The 27247-nt window shown below is 34.3% G+C and overlaps 1 protein-coding gene across 1 annotated transcript in view; it reads right to left on the bottom strand.

Annotated features, from left to right (window-relative positions):
• The window catches only part of PPP6C (protein phosphatase 6 catalytic subunit), a 49891-nt gene that overhangs the window by 10274 nt on the left and 12370 nt on the right, over positions 1-27247 (bottom strand). The window contains exons 2-4 of the mRNA XM_074211583.1: positions 8040-8135; positions 4238-4303; positions 1473-1614 (exon numbers count right to left, since the gene is read on the bottom strand). Of these exons, the coding sequence (XP_074067684.1) occupies positions 1473-1614; positions 4238-4303; positions 8040-8135 (304 nt within the window). The remainder of the gene's footprint in view (positions 1-1472; positions 1615-4237; positions 4304-8039; positions 8136-27247) is intronic.

The following is a 27247-nucleotide window of genomic DNA, read 5'->3' as shown; positions in this document are numbered from 1 at the left end:
ATAGAACAATAGTGTTCCATGGCATACATATATTTCTAAAGCATTAAAGTTGGCATGTATTCTTAATATTTTTGTGCATCATCCTTCTCAGTACATGTGTCATGACTTCCTCAAATCTCAGCAAGGAAAGAACTAAGTAATATCTAAACTTTGTATTTACCCCCAGAGAATATGCACAGTGCTGTTGCACTGATTGAAATATAAAGAAATCATAAATACATATGAAATAATACCAAATGAATAGAGCTCAGAAATGATCTGCAATTGCATTAGTGGAAAATATACAAATATTGAAAAAAGTGAAAAAAATGATGATTAAAAAGAGACTCATAGGAATCAGTTCTAGAAAGGTTTTTAAAGGTTATCTAGGACAAACCCACTTTTTAATTTGAGAGTTAAAAAATAGGGTCCAGAGAGACAAAGTGAATTTCCCAAAGTAATTGAAGTATTAAACAGCGGGACTGAGTTTCCAACCGAGGTCCTCTGACATAGAATCCAATATTATTTGCACTTTAATATACTATATTATGGATTAATAGGTTTTCTTAGTTAGATTCGCTGTAAATGAAAGACAAAATTCAATGTTTTTATGTACAACTTTTCTTCCAGCTTCCACATGATTTTCAAGGAAAATCTAGAATTTTTTTACTTTCAGAAAAATATACAGAATCCTATTTTAATATACAGAATCCTATTTTAATTACTGACCTTTCACTAGTTAACATTTAATAACAAACACAACACTCACATTTTGAAGCTGAAGAAAGCTTTTTTTTTTTAAATCTTTTAATCACTTATACAAAAATATTCATAGCAGCCCTGTTTGTGGTGGCAAAGAATTAGAAATCAAGTGACTGTCCATTAATTGTTGAACAAATTGTTGAACAAACTGCAATACATGTACATTATGGAACACTATTGTTCTATTAGAAACCAGGAGGGATGGAAATTCAGAGAAGCCTGGAAGGATTTACATGAACTGATGCTGAGCGAGATGAGCTGAACCAGAACAACATTGTATACCCTAACAGCAACATGGGGTTGATTATCAGTCTTAACAGACTTTCTCATTTCATCAGTGGAACAGTCAGGGACAATTTTAGGGTATCTGCAAAGGAGAATATAATCTGTATCCAAAAAAAAGAATTGTGGAGTTTAAATATAGACCAAAGACCATTGCCTTTAATTTAAAAAAAAAAGTATCTTATTATGTAATTTTGCTATCTCTTATATTTTATTTTTTCATTAAGGATATGATTTCTCTCTCAACACATTCAATTTTGATCAATGTACAGCATGGAAACAGTGTAAAGACTATCAAACTGCCTTCTGGGGGGAAGGGAAGCAAGTTTGGGGGAAAAAGTGTAAAATTCAAAATTCAAAAAACCTTTCAGAATGGAGTAAAAAGAAATCTGAAAAGCATACACTTTGAAGGGAAAAAAAAACAAAAGGAGATGGGAGAAAAGTCTTACCATAAAATCCATAAACCTGTGTTATCTGTCTACTCTCATGATTTCCCCGTAAGAGTGTAATGCGATCAGGCCATTTAGCCTTTAGTGCAAGAAGGTAAGTGAAGGTCTCCAAACTGTAGTAACCTCTGTCTACAAAATCGCCCTGCAAATTAAAAGTAAACAAGTATTAGCAACATAGTAGTCAGGATGATACAAAAATCTACTAATGTTTTCTTTCAATAGACCTCACTGTGCCAAGTTGTCCTGCATTCCTAAAAACTATGTTATTAGCAAAGTAGATATTCTGGAAAGGGTCCAAAGATAACCCAGATGACAAAACAGGAGATCTGTCTTCAAAGTATCAATATAAACATAGTTAAATTGGAAGAAGCTAAGTTCAAGATAGTTATCTATTACGTTATTATTTCTGACTACAGAAATTCATCAAACTGACCCCTAAGACAAGAAGAGGTGACAAGAGCTTGGGTAGAGAATCACAACAATGACCCTGAGGCTTCTTGAAGCACCTCCCTCCCAGTAATTGGAGAGGTAGGGCAATGCAGATACAGAACACAGACAGGACAGATAAATTAATCTACATTGGATAGTTTTGCTCAACCACTTTCTTTTTTGTGATAAGGGATGATTGAATAAATGGAAAGGGGAAAAATATATTCAGAAATGAAGATGTAACAATGAAATAGAATGGTTTTTTTTAAATGAAAGAAGACAAATATATACACTCAGAATGATTTCAAAACCTGATTGCTCAGTCTCCTGAGTTTACAACTTTTCAAATATGTGTTTGGCATTTTTGCCCTCTAAATTTTGCTTATGCCAACATTAAATTACTGAGTACATACACCAACTAAAATGGATATACTATAAAAGTCTGAAAGATTAGAAGTCTGTCATTGGAAAGTTACATAAAGGTAAAAATAAAATTCATTTTAAATGAAAATCAGGAAGAAAAATGACAGGAAACAACCCAGCTTTGTGACTCTGAAAAAGTTACTTCACTTCTTAGTGTTGCTCCTCTTATTAAGGAGATTACAATGAATGCTTTCTAAAGTCTCATATAAATAGAAAATTCTAGAACTCTGAAAACAGTAACTGTACTTACTATTAACTTGGCATCAGAAATATTATAAGATCAAACCTGGTCTCAGACACTTAATAATTACCTAGCTGTGTGGCCTTGGGCAAGCCACTTAACCCCATTTGCCTTGCAAAAAAAAAAATTGTAAGAATCACAAAGAAAATAAGCAAATTGTGGCCTTAAGGGAACGAACACTGAAACAAAAATGCTTTCTGTAGAATACTTCTATGGACCTGTACTATGAAAAAAATCAAAATGGAAACTCAAAAACCTTGAGTTCCAAAACATTTCAAAGGAAATCTAGTCCAAAGTCAATTGTAAAAAAGAAAATTTCCTCCTCAACCTTCCCAAGTGAACATTCAACAATTTTCTTTTTTTTTCTTTTTTCTTTTTTTAGTTTTTGCAAGGCAAGGGGGTTAAGTGGCTTGCCCAAGGCCACAGGGCTAGGTAATTATTAAGTGTCTGAGGCAGGATTTGAACTCAGGTACTCCTAACTCCAAGGCCAGTGCTGTATCCACTGCGCCACCTAGCCACCCCCAACAATTTTCTTGAAGAATTCCAGTGATATACCTCTCAGACTGGCCAATATGACCAGAAAGGATAATGATCATTGTTGGAAGGGTTGTGGGAAATCTGAGACACTACTACATTGTTGGTGGAGCTGTGAACTCATCCAACCTTTCTGGAGAGAAATTTGAAACTACGCCCAAAGGGCAACAAAAACATACATACCCTTTGATCCAGCAATACTACTACTGGGTCTATACGCTGAAGAGATAATGAAAAAGGGTAAAAACATCACTTGTACAAAAATACTCATAGCAGCCCTGTTTGTGGTGACAAAGAATTGGAAATCAAGTAAATGTCCTTCAATTGGGGAATGGCTTAGCAAACTGTGGTATATGTATCCCACGGAACACTATTGTTCTATTAGAAACCAGGAGGGATGAGAATTCAGGAAAATCTGGAGGGATTTGCATGAACTGATGCTGAGTGAGATGAGCAAAACCAGAAAAACACTGTACATCCTAACAGCAACATGGGGGTGATGATCAACCCTGATGGACTCACTTATTCCACCAGTGCAACAATCAGGGACAATTTTGGGCTGTCTGTAATGGCGAATACCATCTGTATCCAGAGAACTCCATCAACTGTAGAGTTTGAACAAAGACCAAGGACTATTACCTTAAATTTAGGAAAAAAAAAAACCTGATATCTATCTGATCTTGCAATCTCTTATACTTTATGTTTCTTCCTTAAGGATATGATTTCTCTCTCATCACACTCAATTTTGGATCAATGTATACCATGGAAACAATGTAAAGACTGACAAATTGCCTTCTGTGGGAGGTGGGAAGTAAGATTGGGGGGAAAATTATAAAACTCAAAATAAATAAAATCTTTAATAAAAAAGAATTCCAATGACAAAGAATTGTCCAAGTGCTTGGGTTTCCTCTTTTGGAAATCTCTAATTGATATAAGATTTTTCTTTACAGGGAAGTAAAATATGCTTCCTTGTAGTTTCTGACCACTGATCATCATTCATGTCTATAGGATCAAGCAGGACAAGCTTATTCCTTTAAGGAAACTGTATCTCTCATGTGGTAGTTAATCACACAAATGACTAAAACACATTTATTTACACTAACATTCAGCTAATCACTTATCACCAGTATTAACATACCATAAATATGTAGTTTGTATCTGGAACCTGACCTCCAGTTCTGAAGAGTTCGCAAAGGTCATAGAACTAGAAAAGAAAAACAAGATAATTCTATCAAATATTACTGTTAACAAACAAAATTATAAAACAATAATTAAAACATATAAACTACGAAAGTGCTTCATAGTATTTACAACTGAAAAATCTTTGAGATATCCAATCCAATTTCCACATTTCAAAGGAAAAAATTGCAGCTCAAAAAGAGAAGCAGATTAATATTAGATGATGCAGATAAGAAACATAGCCAGAATTCTAAGTACACAAGTCTTCTGACTAAGAAAAGCCAAAGAATTTTCACACATAATATTAAAAAGGAGTGGAGAGAAAATAATGGCAGCAATGAGCTCCTAAAAATGAAGCTCAGAAAAAAACTAAAAACATTACTACTAAATGGCTTAAGGGTCAGTGCTACTGCTACTAATAGATATTACAATTACTACTATATCTTCACAGGTTGGAATCTTAAAACATTCAGGTTTCTACCTTCTAAAAATTAAAAAAATCTCATAGTCTACAATGGAATTCAAATGTCAATTAATAAAACCAACTACCACTTATTAGGCAGTACTACACAACAGGCACAGAGCTAGGTACTTAGAGCTACAAAAGCAAAAATGTATCAGTCTCTGCCATAAAGAAGTTTACAGTTTTATGAAGGAAAGAAAACATACATAAGTAAAACCAAATTTAAAAAAAAGTTATGGGAGTGGGGCACTAATTGCTAGAGAATCAAGAAAGGTTTCATGTTGAAGGTTGCCTTAGAAATGAGCTTTGAAGGAAGGGAAGGTATTTTAAGAGCTGGGATGAGGGGAGAAAAGCAATTTATGCATAGAAAGGAGATAAACTATCACATACTAACAAAACCAAGTAAGTTAGTAAGCTGAATCACAGAATGTGGAAGGGAATAATATGTGATGAAACTACAAAAGTAGGCTAAACAAATACCATGAAGGACTTAAAATGTTGAACAAAGGTGTCTATATTTTAAGAGAAACAGAAGAGAGACCCTGAAGGTTGAACTGGCAGTGGCATGCTAACACATATGTTTTAGAAATATCATTCTGCGTGTGGCCTTGGTGTGGCCTTAGGCAAGCCACTTAAACCCCATCTGCCTTGCAAAAAGAAAAAAGAAAAAGAAAAATATCATTCTGGCAGTTGTATAGAGAATGATGGATTAAAATGGGAACGATATGATGCAAGGAGATAAGAACACTCTGACAATAACATAAGAGAATGTTCAAATAAATTGGTAGATATGCAAATAGAAGGAAGCTATAATGATAGAATAAAAACTAATTAAATGAATGGAGAGGGCAAGAAATATGAATAATCTATGACTCAAGACTACAAACTGAGGGCAGCTAGGTGGCGCAGTGAATAGAGCACCAGCCTTGGAGTCAGGAGTACCTGGGTTCAAATCCGACCTTCAGACACTTAATAAATAATTGCCTAGCCATGTGGCAAGCCACTTAGCCCCATTGCCTTGGAAAAAAAAAAAGACTACAAACTGGAATGGCTGCATCCCTGACAGAAACAGAGATACTAATAAGAGTAGGTTTTGGAGGGAAAGATAGGAATTCTATTTTAGACCTGCTAAGTTTGAGATGTTGATATATTTAAGATTCAAAATGTTTAACAAGAAGCTGGTAAAACAGAATGCAGTACCAGAGCTCAAGTTAAAGACTTTTATGAGATTTAAACTCATTCACTCATTAAAATTTATTAAAAGCCTAATATAGAGGGCGGCTAGGTGGCACAGTAGATACAGCACAGGTCCTGGAGTCAGGAGGACCTGAGTTCAAATTCTACTTCAGACACTTAATAACTACCTAGTTGTGTGATGGGCAAATCACTTAACCCCACTGCCTTGCAAAAGCTTAAAAAAAAAGCCTAATATAGGCCACACAAATAAAATTATCTCAAGGATTTATTCAAGAAACATGTTCAAAATGTTTTACAGTCAATTATTAACTCAGCTCAAACTCTAGTACAATGACTCCCAAAATCCTATGCAAATAGGTCATATCATATACTTTTTTTTGTATTTATGTATACATAGCCTCAAACAGACAAATAACATTCACTCAATAATGGTAGGCTGAAGGGAGGATCTGCTTTGAACTTTATTGCCCCCAAAATCAGAAATAACCCTTCAATTCTCTCTCAAAATTATCAATTAATATGTCAATTAATAATGACACTACCTCACAGAATTGATATGAACTTATAAGCTGTGTTTACAGGTCAGCAATTAATTTCCCCAAAATATTTTTGAATCAGATGATTAGTCAAATTTCAGCTTTTCCATTTATTTACTAACTCTGTGACCTTTGGCAAATCATTATACCTCTATAGGTCTCAAGTGTCATCATATACAAAAGAGCATTAAGACTAGTGACAGAATCATATAATGGAAGGAGATCTTCAAGATCATCTACAGCAGGTGTGCCCAACTGGGTCTCCAGCCTGTTGTTAGCCTCCATTTATTGTTAGCTTCAGTTGATGATGTGAATTGCAATTGTGAATGGATATTTTATTCCGTATTCTGTATGCCGCCCTTGGGGAGGTTTCTTGGGCAATTTGGCCCAGAAGAGCTAAAATGTTGGACACCCCTGAGCTAGATCAATCCTGGCATTTGACAAAGAGGAAAATTAGGAATGGTGCTATGTCCAAGGTCACAATAAAAGATAATGGCACCCAGGTGGGCACTCACCTGTAGTCTCTGGAACTAGAGAAAAAAAGACTGGTAGATTACTTGATTTCAGGGTTAAAGTCAATAGAGGTAATAAAGTGAACTAATATAGTGAGCCATTGAAAAGGGCTAGAGGGTGGCTAGGTGGTGAAGTGGCTAGAGCACCAGTCTTGGACTCAGGAGTACCTGAGTTCAAGTCCAACCTGAGACACTTAATAATTTACTTAGTCGTGTGGCCTTGGGCAAGCCACTTTGCCTTAAAAAATCTTAAAAAAAAAAAAAAGGCTAGAGAGGATGAACCAGCCCCAAATTGAGTAGGTCAAAGTTTCTCTACCAAGGAGCAGTAGAGGTACAACTGTGAATGGCTGGCTGCTCCACGTCCAATTGGAGTAAGATAGAGAGCTCTACTTGTACTCACCCTCCACATTTATTCTCACTCACAAAACTGTAGGATTTTCAAAGGTTTCACTAATTAATAAGTGAAGACAGAAATTAGAACCAAATCTCAAGTTAATAAAAGGCAATTAAGATGACTTTATATTACAGTTCTTCTTGACAATGTGATACAGAGGAAAGAGCATTAAATTATAATTCAGAAGACCTGGATTTCTATAACTCTAACTTGTTAATTCTGAGCCTCATTTGTAAAATAATAACAATGACACTATCTCATAGGATTGATTTGAAGAAAAAAATGCTTGTGAATCTTAATATACTATGTAACAATCATTATGTTTATGACTCACTGAATGAGTCAATTCACTTATTTCCTCAACTGCAAAATGAAGTGATTAAACTAGACAATTTCTAAAATCCATTACAGTTCTAAATCCTATGATTTCTCCTTCAGGGACATTGAGGGATTTTTCTGACTGGTCATTTTCAAATTCTAAATTTCATTATATCAAAGGGATGCCCCTCCCACTACATTACTCACCATAGAACTGACTCAGGAAATCACAATAATTGAGGCAACCTAGACAATTAGAAGCTCATATGAATCATACTTAGCAGAACAAGTGAAATCACACAGATAGTACAAAACTTAAATATCTTTCATGGAATTTTTACCTGCCCATGTATGTCTCCACAAACTGTGACTGGTGTAGATACTGGCTGTACATTTGACTCTTCTAACAAGAGATCACAAACGTAGTCACATAATCGCTAGGAGAAAAAAGAAAGTTTGAAATTATTAGTACACACAGAAAAAAAAGAAATTATTAGTACAATAGTAACAAAAATGAATAAGCAATATTAATTATGTTTTTGACATAAATGAAATTAACTTGCAATTGCTACAGATTAATCTGTTGGATTTATTCTGGTCAAGCTGTTTTCCCTTACAATCTTGGCTCCCCCAAAATATTATAGTAACTATTCAAAAAACAAAAAACCCACTCATTATTCAATAGCACTTTTTTTTTTAGATTTTTTCAAGGCAGTGGAGTTAAGTGGCTTGCCCAAGGCCACACAGCTAGGTAATTATTGTCTGAGGCCGGATTTGAACTCAGGTACTCCTGACTCCAAGGGCAGTGCTCTTATCCACTGCACCACCTAGCCGCCCCAATAGTGCTTCTTTTAAATGAGAGGGAACAGTTCCCAAAAACCTAATAAATAAAACTAAAAAGTAAACAAAATCTTAGAACTGAAAGTGACACTTGAGGTTATCTAGCTGGGATCCCTCTATAACATTCCCTAGAGGTAGTCACCAACACTCTGGCTCAAGATGTCCAGTTACAGAATTTAATACTCTATGAAATCAACCTCTTCCATTTCTAAACAGTTCAAATTGTAAAGATATTTTTTCAATTAATCATTTTATCCTAGATAATGACAATAATGAAACAACATACCAAGACCTATGGGATTCACTCAAGAGGCTGTCAGGGAATATATTATATCTTTAAATGCTTACATGAATAAATTAGAGAAAGAGGAAATCAGTGAACTAAATATGCAACTAAAAAATTAGAGAAAGAACAAATCACAAATCCCCAATTAAATACCAAATTAGAAATTCTAAAAATTAAAGAAATTAATAAAATCGAAAGCAAAAAAATATTGAATTAAAAATAAAAGCAAAAAATTGGTTTTATGAAAAAACCAATAAAATTGATAAAACGCTTGTCAATTTGATTAAAAAAAAGAAAACCAAATTGCTAGTACCATAAATGAGAAAAGTGAACTCACCACCAATGAGGAGGAAATTAAAGTAATAATTTGAAATTATTTTGCCCAACTCTATGCCAATAAATTTGATGGTCTAAGTGAAATGGGTAAATATTTACAAAAATATAAGTTGCCCAGGTTAAATGAAGAGGAGATTAAATACCTAAACAACCCTATCGCAGAAAAACAAATTCAACAAGTCATCATTGAGCTCCCTAAGAAAAAACTTAACAGGGCCTGATGGATTTACAAGTGAATTCTACCAAACATTTAAGGAACAATTGGTTCCAATTCAATAAACTCTTTGGAAAAATAGGGAAAGATGGAACTCTGCCTAACTCTTTCTATGAAACCAATATGGTACTGTTACCTAAACCAGGAAGAGTTATAACAGAGAAAGAAAATTATATACCTATCTCCCTGATGAATATAGATGCTAAAATCTTAAATAAAATCTTAGCAAAACAATTACAACAAGTTATCACATTATGATCAAGTAGGATTTATCCCAGGAATGCAGGGTTGGTTCAATATTAGGAAAATTGTTAGTATAACCAATTATATCAACAGTAAGCCTATCAGAAATTATGAGATCATATCAATAGATGCTTCAGCTTTTGACAAAATACAGCACACATTCCTATTAAAAACACTAGGGAGTATAGGAATAAATGGACTGTTCCTTAGAATAATTAGCAGTATCTATCTGAAACCATCAACAAGCATTATATTCAATGGGGAGAGGCTAAAGGCATTCCCAATAAGATCAGGAGTGAAATAAGGGTGCCCATTATCACCACTACTATTCAATATCATATTAGAAATGTTAAATTCAGCAATTAGAGAAGAAAAAGAAATTGAATGAATTAGAATTGGGAAGGAAGAGACAAGACTCTCAATCTTTGCAGATGACATGATGGTCTACCTAGAGAATCCCAAGAAATGATCCAAAAAACTACTGGAAACAATTAGCAATTTTAGCAAAGTTGCAGGATATAAAATAAACCCTCATAAATCCTCAACTTTTCTATATATGTCTAGCAAGATACAGCAGGAAGAGCTAGAAAGAGAAATCCCATTCAAAGTAACCTCAGACAATATAAAATATCTGGGAGTCTATTTGCCAAGACAGACTCAGAAACTTTTTGAAAACAATTATAAAACACTTCTCACACAAATTAAATCAGATTTAAATAACTGGGCAACTGTCAACTGCTCATGGATAGGTAGAGCTAATAAAATAAAAATGAGAATTCTACCAAAACTAAACTACCTGTTTAGTGCCCTACCAATCAAAATTCCAAAAAATTACTTTAATGAGTTAGAAAAAGTTATAAGTAAATTTATATGGAGAAACAGAAAGTCGAGAATTTCCAGGGATTTAATGAAGAAACATATAAAAGTAGGGGGCTTAGCCCTACTTGATCTAAAATTATATTATAACGCATCAGTCATCAAAACTGTTTGGTATTGGCTTGGTGGATCAGTGGAAAAGACTAGATGCAATAGCAGGAAATGATTATAATAATCTACTGTTTGATAAAGCCAAAGAGTCCAACTATTGATAAAAACTCTCTCTTTGATAAAAACTGCTGGGAAAATTGGAAGTTAGTATAGAAGAAACTTAGATTAGACCAACATCTCAAGCCCTTTACCAAGATAAGATCCAAATGAATACAGGATTTAGACAAAAAAAAATAATACTATAAGTAAATTAGAAGATTAAGGACTAGTTTAGCTGTCAGATCTATGGAAAGGGAAGCAGTTTATGACTAAGGAAGAGATGGAGAACATCACCAAAAACAAACTAGATGATTTTGATTACATCAAATTAAAAAGCTTTTGCACAGATAAAACCACTGTAACCAAGCTCAAAAGAAATGTAGTAAATTGGGAAACAATCTTCACAACTAATGATCCTGACAAAGGATTCATTTATAAAATATACAGAGAACTGAGTCTTATTTTAAAAAAAAAGCCATTCCCCAGTTGACAAATGGTCAAAGGATATGCAAAGGCAATTTACAGATGAGGAGATCAAAGCAATCCACAGCCATATGAAAAATTGCTCTAAATCATTAATTATTAGAGAAATGCAAATTAAAGCTTCTCTGATATACCACCTCACACCTCTCAGACTGGCCAATATGACCAGAAAGGATAATGATCATTGTTGGAAGGGTTATGGGAAATCTGGGACTCTATTACACTGTTGGTGGAGCTGTGAACTCATCCAACCTTTCTGGAGAGAAATTTGAAACTATACCCAAAATGAGCATACCCTTTGACCCAGCAATACCACTACTGGGTCTATACCCTGAAGAGATGATGAAAAAGGATAAAAACATCACTTGTACAAAAATATTCATAGCAGCCCTGTTTGTGGTGGCAAAGAATTGGAAATCAAGTAAATGTCCTTCAATTGGGGAATGGCTTAGCAAACTGTATTTGTATGTCATAGAATACTACTGTTCTATTAGAAACCAGGAGGGATGGGAATTCAGGGAAGCCTGGAGGGATTTGCATGAACTGATGCTGAGTGAGATGAGCAGAACCAGAAAAACACTGTATACCCTAACAGCAATATGGGGGTGATGATCAAGCCTGATGAACTTGCTCATTCCATCAGTGCAACAATCAGGGACAATTTTGGGCTGTCTTCCCAAAAAGAACCGTGGAGTTTGAACAAAGTTCAAGACCTATTCCCTTTAATTTAGAAAAAAAAAAACATATCTTTATTGTCTGATCTTGTTATTGCTTATACTTTTTGATTCTTCCTTAAGGATATTTCTCTCTCATCACACTCAATTTGCATCAATGTACCACATGGAAACAAAGTAAAGACTGACAAATTGCTTTCTGTGGGGGGGGGGGACTTAGATTGGGGAAAAATTGTAAAACTCAAAGGAAATCTTTAATAAAAAAAAGATATTTTCCCTCCAAAATAGGCAAAATGCTTCCTTATAACTTCCACTTATTTCTCTCTTTATCTGCTTTTGTGTCAATCAATACAAGGGCAATTCTTCTTTCCTGTAACAGCTCTTCTTAAAACTGAAGGTAGTTTTCCTCACCCTTGAGCAATAAAGTTACTCTCTAAAGTCTCTTCTCCAGGTTAAAGGATCCAGTTCCTTTATTGTAGTGAATACAAAGCTAACAAATATAGCAAAAAAGACTACTGGCTTGCAGTCTTATGACCTTCATTCAAATCCTGCCTCTAATATTATGTGACCTTGGGCAAATCACCTAACTTCTGAAGGTCTCAGTTTCTAGGACTAGACAACTTCTCAAGACCCTTCCAAGTCTATTTCAACAATCCTACAAATAACATTTAACAATTCATCACTGCTTAATAAATTGAACAAATATTTACTAATCATCTATGTACAATGGTCTCCTAATGATATTGTAGGGCTATGAATGATGAAAAAGCATCAAAATTGTAAGTGACTCAAAGAAGAATGAAGAAACAAGGTAGAAACAAGCAAGTTGCCACATATTAATAATGATCACTTGCACAAAATAAGAAGTATGAAATTTAGCTGGGCATGTAGCAAAAAATAAGGCACAACAAAGGTTAAATGCTGCTTTGGTCCTCCTGAAATAGTAAAAGATCTAAGAGGAAGGTTCTTAGATTAATTCCCTGTAGAGGATTTATAAAAAGCCATCTCAACAAGAAAAGTACATCAAATTCTAATCAGTCCCATGACTCATCAATACCTCTATTTGGGGAAGTACCTAAAGTAGCCACAAACACTTCAAAGGCAAGCTAAGCTGAGAATCATACATTTGGACCACTTTTTTCCATTTTTCCTTTCCAGCTCCCCTTCAGTCCCTTTTATGGTCTTCACACACACACACACATCAGAATGTAAGGTCTTTGAAGGCAAGGACTATGGTTCTTTTTGTATGCATTTTTATCCCAAGTAACAGAGTACATAGTAACCTGATTCATAAATGCTTTATATCTAATAAGAAAATAACAAATGAGCTACAGTACATATGAGTAGGAATACTCACATTCTTGAATTTGCAATATCAAAGAAGTGAAATATGTGTACATTAAGCACTCTGTGGGAACTGCAGATTCAAAAACAAAATGTCCTCCATTTGCTTACATTCTACTGAAGGGTTAATATAAAAACAGACTCAGGGACTGAAACTGTGATTCACTAGTATAAAGAAATTTCACAGGTCTGTTCTTCTCTACAAATTAAAAGTATTAGGGAGGAGATGAGCACTGAGAGATTAGGTGTCTCCCCTAGAGTCACAAAGCTAATATGGGTCATAACTTGAAATCAGAGCTTCTTGGTTCCAAAAAAGAGTTCTCTATCCCCTATACCAATAGTTGGAAATGTTGTTTATTTTGTAAAATACTCTTTCAATAAAAAAAAAATTAAAAATTTCTAAGGAAATTTCAGAATTTATTTCAGAATTATTGTTTACAATAGCCACAATTATTTTTGTAAAAAAAACTCCAAGTTAAACTATATACTATACAATTATAACAATATAAAACTTCATTATGTCTAAAATTATGAAAATTCTAAATATAAAATTACAAAATAATTTCAAACATTTAATATGGGACATTGTTATGATGATGATGTTTGTCATTTGTTCTCAAAGAAGATCATGACATCAGGAAGATGATGTCATGACAAGCACATAAACTGGATTTGAGTGAGGGGGTGCTGTGCTATGTCATCAGTCTCACTTTCTCCTCCAGAGCCATCTGGATCCAGTGGCCAGATATGAAGCAGGATGACTAGAGATGGCCCTGGATGAGAGGCAATCAGGGTTAAGTGATCTGTCCAAAGTCACACAGCCATTGAGTATCAAGTGTCAGACCATCCCTATCCTCCTCTAAGACCAGTGGTCTATCCACTGCATCATCTAACTGCAATGGGACATTCTGAAAAAATTAAAAGCAATCAGCAATACTTCATATGCTTACCATTACTACTTTCTACAAACTTACACAATAAATTTATTTTATGAATCTGTTGAATATAAATAAGAGGGTTTTTTTGGCTTTTTTGCTAGGCAATGGGGTTAAGTGACTTGCCCAAGGTCACACAGCTAGATAATTATTAAGTATCTGAAAATGGATGTGAACTCAGGTCTTCATGACTCCAGGACCAGTGCTCTAATCCTAGCTGCCCAATTTTTAATGGAATAAGTTATAACTTATAAGATATTTAAAAATATAATCATATATACATTTTAATATTTTAGGCTTCATGATTTGAACAAAGGTTTGTAATATTTGGTTCAACACCAGACATATATAATGTTAAATCTAGTTCTGCATCAAATTTATTTCTGTATTTTGACTTAAAAAAAGACACAAATGTGGGTGAAATTGGAAGATAATTTTACAAGCTTTTTTGTTAGAACATGAAATTTTTTTTATTTTTAGCTAAGTAATCAATGAAAATGAAAATTGAGTTATAAACTAGTTTTCTATTTACTATTGAGAAGTCTAGTATTAAATGACAGATGAACTTAAAGTGCATGTGGACATTTTGCTTCACTTTTTTAAATGTTTATATAGTGTCCCAAAATCCTAGTTGAGCTTTAAGCTATTAAAACTTAAAACTTTGGGGATGCTCTGTGTATAAACTAAACTTTGTTAAGGTAAGAATTTCTTTATACATGACTTTTTTTCTCTTCTGCCACTGGCATGTCAGTATTATTGTTCAATCCATTATTTGTATACAACGATTCTCAATCCTGTTTGAGATTTTCTTGGTAAAGATACTGGAGGGGAGGCTAGGTGGCGTAGTGGATAAAGCACTGGCCTTGGAGTCAGGAGTACCTGGGTTCAAATCCGGTCTCAGACACTTAATAATTACCTAGCTGTGTGGCCTTGGGCAAACCACTTAACCCCATTTGCCTTGCAAAAACCTAAAAAAAAAAAAAAAAAAAAAAAAAAAAAGGATTGGAGTAGTTTTGTCATTTCCTCTTCCAGCTCATTTCATAGTTGAGAAAACTTAAGCAAATAGGGGTGACTTGCATAGGGTCCCATAGCTAGTAAGTGTCAGGCTGTATTTGAAATCAGGTCCTCCTGACTATGAAGTAAGCACTCTATCAACTGTGCCACCTTGCTGGTCTCACCGCTGAACTCTCAGAGACAAACAACAAATGACCAGTGTTGCCAACCAAATCATTTAAAAATTCTCCAGATACAAAAATAGCAATATAAGGAGAGAATAAATTTAAAACAAAAAAAATAGTTTTAATACTACAATAAGAGGTAGTATTAAGTTTATTTCTCTAATTTAGGATGGTTTCAAGATAGCTTATGATGTACATGTCCAGCACTTATGGTTTTCAAATAGTATGACATTTGTGCTGCAAGAACACAATGATTCACAAAATCTTGATCAAATAATTATACAGTTTATGAGATGCAATTACATGGTAATAGGGGAAAATGAGGGAGCTTCTCTACTGAAAATGTGCAATACATAAATGAGGGTATGCACATGTATCTATCAGTTGAGAACTGAGAACCCTCAAGGCAATTGTGGAAACAATTTTATAAAAGGTTGAGAAATTGCAAAAATACATTGTACTTAATGCAATCAAGGAACAAATACCAAAATCATTATGTACATAATTATGGGTTCTGAATTCCTGCAGAAACAAACCTATAATGCTTCAAATATGCATATATTGGTCAGAGAGAAAATAGTATTTGTAACTTAACTGGGAAATTATTCCCTGATTAAAGGACCATTAAAAAAACTTTAATGCAAACCCTTGGACCATCATGGGAGTTTCTGAACCACTAAATGAAACCACTACAGCATGCTACTCTCAACTACCCAGATAAACTTAATAGGTATTAAAAATAAAAGGGAATGAGGAAACAATAAGACAAAGTACTTCAGGAAAATTCAAGGAGAATGGAACCTTAAATAACAAGAAGGAAAAGGGAAAGTTATAAAGAAGCAGTATCTGGGTTGAACCCTGAATGATATTTCAAATTCTCTCATGAACCCAGTTCCATTCTCAGGATGAATTCATAAAGTGAACAGCACAAAGCAGGGCATAATATTACAGATCAAATTTTAAGTAAATGGATTTTGACGGAGAATTTATTTGTAGTTCTCTGAATGAGTGATAAATGATTTCCAAATATAGAGATTTGGGAAGAACAAAATATCCACAGTATTACCTAAAAACAGAAGCACTCTTGACAAAAAGTGTCCCAAAGGGGCAATTTACAGATTCTTCAGTTCTTCAAAAAGGAAGATTAGCTACAGGGGACTTGGTTGTTCAAAAGGAAAGAAGGAAAAAAAAACATATCAAAGGAATACAATAGGGTCCAGGGCTAATGTTCACCAAATCTGTACTGAATTATTAGTATATTTATTTTTTTTTTACTTTTTTACCTATAATTGGCTTTACATCAAAGATCTTTAATTTTCTAAGTATAATTACTTTCTACCTAATTTCCACTGCATTCTATTATCTTCATGTTGTGGTATAAACAAATTCATCACCTACTCACTGACACTAAATTTTGATAGTCTGGTCCTGAGGAGAAAGAGATCTATAATGGAAGCCTTTTCAACTTTATAAGGCATTCCAGATCTTATACTTCATTAACATAATCTCCAAGAACTTGTTCATCCCTTCAGTAAAACAACCAGGGACAATTTTGGGCTGTCTGCAATGGAGAATATCATCTGTAAAAAGAGAAAGAATTATGGACTTTGAACAAAGACCAAAGACTACTACTGTCAAATTAGAAAAAAAATTATATTATTATGTAATTTTTATATCTCATACTTTATTCTTCATCCTTAAGGATATGATTTCTCTGTCATCACATTCAACTGAGATCAATGTATAACACGGAACCAATATAAAGACTAACAGAATGCCTTCTGTGGGGGGTGGGGGGAGGGAAGCAAGAATGGGGGGGAATTGAAAAACTCAAAAATTAATAAAATCTTTCTGTTAAAAAAAGTAACCTCCAAAAATTAAAGATAATTCCTATGCAAAATAAGACACTGCAACAGAATTCAAAAGGAAGAGTTCTTAACTATTTTTTAAATCTTGACAGACTGATAAAAGACCCTCCCTTCCATTTATAAATTTTTTTTTTAAAAAACACTGTAATAGGGCGGCTAGGTGGCGTAGTGGATAAGGCACCGGCCTTGGAGTCAGGAGTACCTGGGTTCAAACCCCATCTCAGACACTTAATAATTACTTAGCTGTGTGGCCTTGGGCAAGCCACTTAACCCCATTTGCCTTACAAAAAAACCTAAAAAAAAAAAAAAACCCAACACTGTAATAGCCTGAATTTGGAAAGTATTTCTCTACTTCAAAAATTCAAATCAAAAATTTATGAAAGAGATTAATTTACCCTCATCTATATTTGATATGATCCTAGAAATGTGACATCAATAAAATAAGAAAAATAAATTAAAGTCATATATACAAAGATGAAACAAAACAATTCCTATTTGATGATAATTTTATTTAGAAAATCCCAGAGAATCAGCAAAGACACTAATTAAAACAATTGATTTTGCAAAGCTGCAGAGGTTAAAGTAAACCTGCAGAGGTGACAAACTCATTTTTTAAAAATCAACAATTCTATTAAAAATCTAAGAAGAGGGGCGGCTAGGTGGCGTAGTGGACAGAGCACCAGCCCTGGAGTCAGGAGTACCTGAGTTCAAATCCGACCTGACACTTAATAATTACCTAGCTGTGTGGCCTTGGGCAAACCACTTAACCCCATTGCCTTGCAAAAATCTAAAAAAAAAAAAAAACTAAGAGGAAATAGTAGAAAAGGAAGGCCATTCAAAATAACTTTAAAATATTATCAAATATTTGGGTGTCACTCTTACAAATACAAGTACAAAAATTTTCCTTAAAGACATAAAGAACACCTTAAATAAGTAGAGAATATAGGATATATTTCTCTCTCATCACATTTAATTTGGATCAATGTATACCATGGAAACAATATAAAGACTGGCAAATTACTTTCTGTGGGTGGTGGGGGAGGGAAATAAGATTAGAGGGAAAAATTGTAAAACTCAAAATAAATAAAATATTTAAATAACTAGAGAATACTGAGTGCTGAGTAGGCCCTGTCAATATGAAAGAATGGAAATATTAATTTATAGATTTAATGCTAGACCCATCAAACTATCAGAGGGACACTTTACAGAACTAGATAAAATAATAACAAAATAAATTTGAGGGAACAAAAAAGCTAAGACTAGAAGGAAACCATGACTTAAGACATCAAATTAAACTATAAAACAATCTTTAGGGCAGCTAGGTGGTACAATAAATAGAGCACCAGTCCTGGAGTCAGGAGGACCTCAGTTCAAATCTTACCTCAGACAATTAATAATTACCTAATTGTGTGACCTTGCGTAAGTCACTTAAGTCCAATGCCTTACCAAAAAAAAAAAAAAAAAAAAGCAGTATTCTTCAAAATTATTAGGTACTGATTTTTTAAAAAACAGAAAATTAGATCAGTGGAAATGATCAGAAGAGAAGAATCAAAAAAATAAATGAATCTGGTAGAGCACCAGCCCTGGAGACAGGAGTACCTGAGTTCAAATCTGGCCTCAGACACTTAATAATTACCTAGCATGTGACCTTGGGCAAGCCACTTAACCCCATTTGCCTGGCAAAAACCTAAAAAATGTTTTTTAAAAAACTGAATCTAATTATTTAGTATTTTACAAAAGTAAAAACATAACTAACCTAGGAAAGAATTCCCTATTGGAGTAGGACTACTGAGAAAACTGCAAAGAATCTGGCAGAAAGTAAATTCAAAAAAAAAAATCTTATGCCACAGACCACAATAAATTCAAAAGGATATAACCTCAACATTAAAGTTCATATTGGTAAAAAAAAAATAGAAGAGAAGTTTGTTGATCATACTTTTTATGTTTATGGGCTGAGGATGAATTCTTTAAAAAAAAGGAAATTACAAAAGATAAAATAATTTCAACTACACAAAATTTAAAATTTTTTTCAGGAATATAATAAAAGTAGGACAAAAAGGGATGCTAACACGGGGGGGGGGGCAGATCTTCATATCAAGTATCTCTGCTATGACTATCATTAAACAAAAAAAACAGTAAGAAAGACTATGAAAATTATTTCCTTATAGTGGTCTAAGGTGATGAACATTTCTCAAAATAAATTATACAAATTATTAATAACATGTAAAAGAATGCTCCAAATAAGAGAAGTATAAATGAAAACAACTCCAAGTCTTATCCATATACCATCAAATTGGCAAAGATGACAAAAGAAGGGACTAGACAAGGTAAGAAAGATTAGGGAAAAATAGATACACTAATACATACATACTTGGCAGAGCTATTCATTAGTCCAAACATTCTGGAAGGTGATTTAGAGGTATACAAAGAGAATGACTTAATTATGATGATCAAATGAGAAAAGAAATGTCTTTAGATCTGATCAATTTAAGTGGGATCCCTTTATTCATCTAAGACCAGAAAAAGAGTAATTAGTTTCAGAGATATAGTTCCCTTGAGGAGTATCTTGTATTACCAGAGATGGAGAATACCACATTTATCCAGAGAAAGAACTGTGGAGTTTAAACAAAGACCAAAGTCTATTACCTTCAATTTTTTTTAAAAAAAAGTATCTTGTAGTAACATTAACATTTGTAAAGCAAAACCTCTAAACTTAAACTTACCTTTGTTTTACTTTGTAATGAATTTTGCCTCTTGTTTCATGGAAACTACAAAATATAAACTTGAAAGGTATTTGAGCTACAGAGAGAATTTCAATTAACAAGAGAAACTGCCCATCTGGACCCCTTTTCCAAAAGAAATGCTTGCAAATAATAAATTATCACTGATAGATTTTGACTTGAAACACCCCTAGACTAATATTGTCTCTCTTTCCTTTGAATACTTTGCATCTCAACACACTTTCACATCTTACTTGTATTATATCTATCTTTGTGTATGTCATATTTTCTTAGTTTTTATATATCCTGAAGCTCCTAACCTAGTACCTGATCAGAATAAGTCACAAGCAATATTAATTAAGCACTTAATATGAACCAAGCAATGAAATGAACTGAGGACTTGGAAAAGAAAGACAAACAAAGAAATACAAAAAAACAGGGGAAGACAACTAGTTCCATCTTTTCTCATCCTTGACAGTTTGATGGCATATGGATAAGGCCTGGCATTGTTTTGACTTGTACTTCTCTTATTTGGAACATTTTTTATATGTTATTAAAAATTTGTGCTTATTTTGAGAAATGTTGTTCATTACTTCTGTACATCCAATTCTGAACAAACAAGATATACATACAGACTATTCTGAGATAATGTCAGAAGGCGTTAAGGTTAAATAAGGAAGATCAGGAAAGCATTCTTGCAGAGTTGGACTTTATTTGAGACTTGAAGAAGTCAGAAGGAAGATAGAAGGGAGACTTCCAGGCATGGGAGACAGCAGTGAAAATAAAGAAAATTTGAACTCAGGTACTCTTGACTCCAGAGCTGATGCTCTATTCACTGCACCACCTAGCTGCCCCAAATTCAATTATTTTTTGATTCTTCCCTGGCAAGGAGACTGGTTTGGTTCCCTGTAATTTTGTGCCTTCTCTGAGATTAGCCCTAGTTACTCCCCAAATATCCTACATACCTTGCTTGTGCATAACTGCCTGCATGCTCTGACTCTCATATTGTGAACTCCTTGACAGTAGGAATTGATTGTTTTTGGCTTGGCATTGTTTCGGTTGCTTTTTTTTTTTGTATCCTGGGCACTAAGCACAGTGCATAATAGGAACTATACAAATTGATAAAAAGTTACTGAATCCCTGGTCTGATTTTGGTCAATTCCAAAACTTCAAGTATCATGTGGGGCTGCCTACCCACAACTTACTTGAAACACTTAAGTTGTTCAACTCTTGTTATCTACATTAGTTTTCTCCCATAACATATATTATGAACAGAATCTATTCAGTATTCTTCTTGATCCTCCCTCCTTACTCTCTTCAGTCTTTCTTTGCAGGATTTTCATCTAAGTGTTGCGCACTACCTGTGCTGTCTGTCTCCCAAGGCTGTATTGGACCCTCTTTTCTTCTCCCTCTCCACTATTTCCCTGGATGATCTCATCACTTCCAAGGATTCAATTATCATCTTCAAGCAGATGATTCTCAAACAAGTCCAACTTTAACTTCTCTCTTTATCTCAAATTCACTAAACATTTATTAAGCACTTAAGCCAGGTACCAGCCATAGTGCTCAACACCTGTTATACATCTCAAACTGAATGTCTGAGGCATCTTAAATTCAACTTGATCAAAACCAAACTCACTGTCTATCCCTAAATGCTCCCCTTTTTCTAAATTCCCTGTTAGTTTTAGGGTACATCCTCCTCCACCTCCTCATCCAGGTTCAAAACCTCCATATATCATCCTCTACTTCTTAGTCTTCCTCCTTCCCCAATTTTCCATCAGTTGACAAGTGCTGTCACTACCCCCTTCCTCTGACACTGACACCAACCCTGCAGTACACCCAGGTCACCTCCTACTTAAACTATGACAATGGCCTTCTGGCTAGACTCCCTGCCTCAAGTCTCTCCCCACCCCACCCCACTCCAGTCCATCCTCTGCTAAGTTGCCAAACTGCTCTTTATATAAAGCACAGATCTGACCTGGTCAATCATCACCACTCCCACCACTAATTCAATCAACATCAGTGGCTCCCTAACACTTACAGGGACAAACTATCATCTGTTTCACTTTTAAAGTTCTTTATAACCTGGAACTTTCCTGGTCTTTTTATTCCTCCTTCCCCCATATTCTGTGATAAAGTGAACTCCCAGTTCAATATTTTTCATTAAATTATTTTTCATCTTTAGTGAGTGAAAAAACTGTTTCATCCACTATGGGGTCTATACAGGTGTATAAAATATTTTCTCTACTTTCCAAGTGAATATTTAAAGTCTAGTTGGGAAGAGACATTATCTTCTTATCTAGAGTTTATCTAAAGTTGGTGGAGTTTAACACATGTTTTGCTTGAATTGCTGAAAGGACAATAACCCAGAAAATTCAAATTATATGTGATTTAGGCAATAATTCAAGACAAAAAGATTATTTCATTCAATAAATATTTATTAAGCCAATACAATGTGCAAAGTTCTGGGCACTGAAGGAGATCAAAAATTCAAGTAAAACACAATATCAATCTCTTCAGTCACTGAGATTCTGCAAACTTTTACAAATCATCCATATTTCTAAACCCTGTAATTACAGGATCAGAGAATCTTATAATTGGAAGAAGACTCAGAAGCAACTTAAAGAATTCCCTCTGAAGATACAAGGCAAGTGATTATCCATTCTTCTAAAGAACCTTGGTGAATAAGATCCCACTACCTCCAGAAGATGCCCATGTGATGTTTACATAACTTTGTTAGGAAATTTTTCTGTCAACTCTAAATCTACCACTGCACAATTTTTACCAATTGTTCCTAGTTCTGGAACCAAGTAGAACTAATTCCCCTTGCACATTAGAGTTCTTCAAATACTTAAAGATGAGTAAAAGTAAAAAGAGCATAGAACCTAGAATCAGGAACACATGGATTTCACTACTGTTTGTTATATTATGTGGTTCTGAACTACCTAATTCCTAAAAGCTTGTTTCCACACCAGTAAAATCAAGATATTTCCTAAAAATAGCTAACCTTTATAGTTACTTAAGGTTAACAAAGCACTTCACATCTACTATCTCATTTGAACTACACAACAACCCTGTGAAATAGGCATTATTTCCCATTTCATAGCTAACAAAAGTAAAGCTGAGGATGATTAAATCTCTTGTTCATGACAGAATTGGAATGAAGGTCTTCCTAATTCTATGCCTAATGTTAAAGCCACTAGACTGCCCAGCTATATTGACTAACATTACCTGTTTCATTGCTGCTTTAAAAGTACTTTAGATATATTAAAAGTGCTGCATGTGAAAACATCTACCTCCTAAATCCTTCTACTAATTTTCTTAATGAATAGGAATGTGATAGGCTCCTGATTAGGAGCCTTGGATCCTAGTCATTTCTCTCTGCAATTCATCATCCACATGATTGAATCCAAAAAAAAAAAAAGGCAAAAATGTGCCATGTTGCCCCCCCCATTCAAAAACCAGTTTTGAATAATACTAGGATAAAATAACACATGTTTAAGGTCTTCTTGCAATCTGATTACAGTACATTTTTCCAAACTTATTCACATTATTTCTCATCACACATCATTCCAGCCAATCTCCTTGAACATGATATTCCATCTCCTATCTCATGCTTCAGTGTGTTGTGTTCAAAAAAAGGAAAAGAAATCAGGAAGGATATTGGAAATAACAAAGAAAATGTGATATGAATGCAAAGTATTATCCACAGATGGAATAATACATGCAGTTTCCAATGTACCACACTTCAAGAAAGGTATGTTTTACACTGATCCAGACAGGTGTGGATAAAATTATTAAAAGAACACAGTGACATTATAAGGAAAAGAAAAACAGTAAATCAATTAGACTAAAATCATGCAGAATGTAAACTTGAGAGTAGAGAATTTACCTTCCATTTCAGTAGCCCTAATGTCTTGCACATGGCAGATGCTTACTTCAATTTGTTAACAGATAAAAATCTATGCAATGGAGGGAGCAAAAAATTCTGTTACTGAAAGAAAGCATATTCCAAACAAGGTTGTTGGGGTTTGTTTTTAGCAAGACAGTTATAACGATGATTGTTTTTAATATATTAAATACAACTTATAGATCTCATAAGCAAAAAGATGGAGCAGATATTTTCTTCAATCCCCATGACCTTCCAAACCTCTTCAAAAACAGAAATTATGCACCAAAGATAAAGTAATTTTATCTATTTTGATCTAAGATACCTAGAAATCAAAAAACAAAAACAGACAAAAAACAGGGTTACATCAAAACCTACATCTATACTCAGGTCCCCCCCCCCCCCCCCCCCCCGGCCCCTTGTTTTTCCAATGCCATGGAAACTCTGGCTTCAGGTTCCATAAGTTTGCAAGTCTATCAAGGTTTATTCAGGCCTGGGCAGCCAGGTTGGCTATAGCCTGAGTCAAGAGCAAAAGTCTGCTGAGGTGATAACCTGGAAACACCAGTGCTGCAAAGCTCTCAACTGCTAGTGACAGATCAGAGAACTGAGGAAAAGAGAAGGTAGAACAAACAGGTCACCAGTACTGGACACTTTGTATGGGGTAGGAGAGGCAGAATTTCAGGGGCTGTTAAGCATTCCAACAAGAGTAAAAGACAAAGCACTGCTCCAGCTGTGGTCACTTCAGTTCTAACCATCCAGAGACCAGAGTGGAAGGAAGCTAAATCTATTTGAGATCTAGTCCCAAAAGGAAACCAAATCCAGAGGGGAGAGAGAGTCTGAAAATGAGTAATAAGAAAAATGAGAGGTGAAGTGGGGATACTAAAAGTACTAGAGAGATTTCAGGAAGAAGAAATCCTAAGACTCTGAATGTAAATAAATTAACCAAAAACAAAAACAAAATAACACACAACAAATCCAGTAACAATAGAAGAAATATGATCTCTAGTTCTAGTAAACAAGCTCAGAAATCTATGAATATAACAAAAATAAAAGTAAGTAATGTAACACTTGATAAAACAGAGGATCCTATGAAATTTGAGAACATGAAACTAAAGATACTTTTCTTAAGTGGTATAAAAGAGAAATGAGAATTATGAGAGTAGAATTTAGCAGAATTGTATAACCCACACAGTAAAAATAATTACAGAATAGACAAACTCAAATCTGGCAAAACCAAGTCTCTCCAAAGATTTCCAAAAGAGAACAAAAGATTGGGAATGCAAGTACATAGAAGTGAGGGACAACCTAGAGGAGAAGCAAAAAACAATAACATATAAGAAAATATGCTCAGAATGCAAGCAAAACATTTGATCTCAAAGATAGGCTGCAGAGACAACCAAAGAATCAGAGGTCTCTGAAAAATTAAACAGAACAAAAAACTTTAACATCAAAACAAAGGAAATCATGAGAAGAACTACCCAGAGCTTCTGATCATAGAAAATGAATTGAAAGAATTCATAGACTGCCTCCAGGAAAAAAGCCCAAGCCTTACAAACTCCAAGACACATGGTGATTAAATTTAACAGTTCAATTCAGAAACAAATTCTGGGAGCCATCAGGAGGAAGACTTTCATATACAAAGGAAAGGACAAGACTATTCTTCACCAACTAAGAAAAGGTTGAGGAAATGAAATGATGTTTTCAGAAGAGCAGTGGCACTTGGGATACAGCCTGGGGTGAACAATCTCACAAATCTGATTTTAAGCACATATGATAAATTCAATAATAAAGAATTTGAAACATTTTTATAAAGATATCTAGAACTGAAGAGATTTACTTCTCAAATATACCAAAAGAGAAATGTGAAAAGGAGGAATAAATACAGCAATAGTGACAAAAAATCAATAGGAGACATTTTTCTAAATGTAAACAAGGAGATAGTTTATGGCTAAAAATCTAGAAGTAAATGAAGAACAGGACAGCAACCTTTATGAACAGAACATGGCAATGCTTTGCTCACAGTTGAATGCTTGATTTGTGGGACATTATAACAAAGTGGGGAGCGGAATAATTCATCAGAGTAGGAAGGAACAGGGAGAAGAATACAGAATAGCTACAACAATGCAAATGGAAAGAATGATACAGTAAAAGATCAAAAGTAAATACAGAGGCAGTTAGGTGGCACAGTGAATAGAGCACTGGAGTCCAGAGGACTTGAGTTCATATCCTACCTCAGATACTTGTAACTTACTAGCTGTGCAACTCTGGGATAATCACTTCATCCAGATTACCTCACCAAAAAAAAAAAAAGTAAATGTAACAAAATTATAAAGATCAAATGCACAGGAATAAAACAGATAGGAGAAGATAGCCCCAACCTCCCCCTTCATGGAGGTTCACATGTGTTATACATTGTACATTTTCAGACTTTTTCAAGAAACCAATCACTTGTACTGATTTTTTTTTCTTTCTGTAATATTATTTATCATATGGAATAGGTCTCTGGGAAGAGGAGAGATACATAAGATATTGTAGTGAGTAAGAAACAAAACAGCAACAAAAAATATTTTTCAAATAAATCCATTAGAACCAAAATCCAGTTGTTAAGCAAATTCCAGAACACAAGAAGAGGGGGCATTTTTTGGAAACTTGGGAGAGGAAAGATAGAATAAAGAGAATTGCTACTTTATAATCAATTATACTTTGTTAAAGTTATTGCTGTGCCGGGCACAGTTCTAAGAAGTGACATAAAGATATAGAGAAAACAATCAATCTCTGCCCTCAAGAAACTTAAATTCTTATGGAAATAAATAAAACATGATCTCATATATAAAAGTTTTACCAGACTGCTTGTGGCCATGAGGAGGGAGGGGAAGGGAAGGTAGTAGAAAAATGTGAAACTTATAAACTTGCAAATGGATGAAATGTTGAAAACTACCTTCATATGTAATTGAAAAATAAAATAAAAAAAATTTTTAAAAAGCAGCTTACATTCTAACAAGACAAAGTTATAGGTGAAGCGAAATATAATCACCCCCCAAAAAGTTAGTCTGAATGACTGAGCCATAATGGACACTAAAAAAAAAAAAATCTAAAATTTCTAACTCACTTAGTTTTTGAGGTAAAGAACAACATCCTCTGACAAAGCAGCATTTAGTAGCTCCAAAACAGAGAATACTAGCCTAGATGAACTAAGTGACTGACACAACTTCCCCCACTCCAAAACCACAAAATTATGGATTTAAGATCTGGTAAGGACCTAAATAATCATTTACTTCAACAATCTTATTTAAAAGATGAAATAACTAAGACATGAAGAGGGTAAGCAAACACAATGGCCACAAACCAAACTAAGAGAACAGTACTGAAAGTCGTCTTCATAACTCTGATCAACAATGTAAAAACTAGCAGATAGCCTCCTGTGGGGGGATGGGGGGAAGGAAGGGAGGGGTGGGAGAAAAATTGTAAAATTCAAAATCTTACAAAAAAATGATAGGTAGAAACTACTATTGT

Source organism: Macrotis lagotis, chromosome 1 (genome assembly GCF_037893015.1).
Source record: "Macrotis lagotis isolate mMagLag1 chromosome 1, bilby.v1.9.chrom.fasta, whole genome shotgun sequence".
Lineage (NCBI taxonomy): Eukaryota > Metazoa > Chordata > Mammalia > Peramelemorphia > Peramelidae > Macrotis > Macrotis lagotis.
Note: the sequence above shows the minus strand (reverse complement) of the source record. Positions and strands in the feature narration are given on the sequence as shown.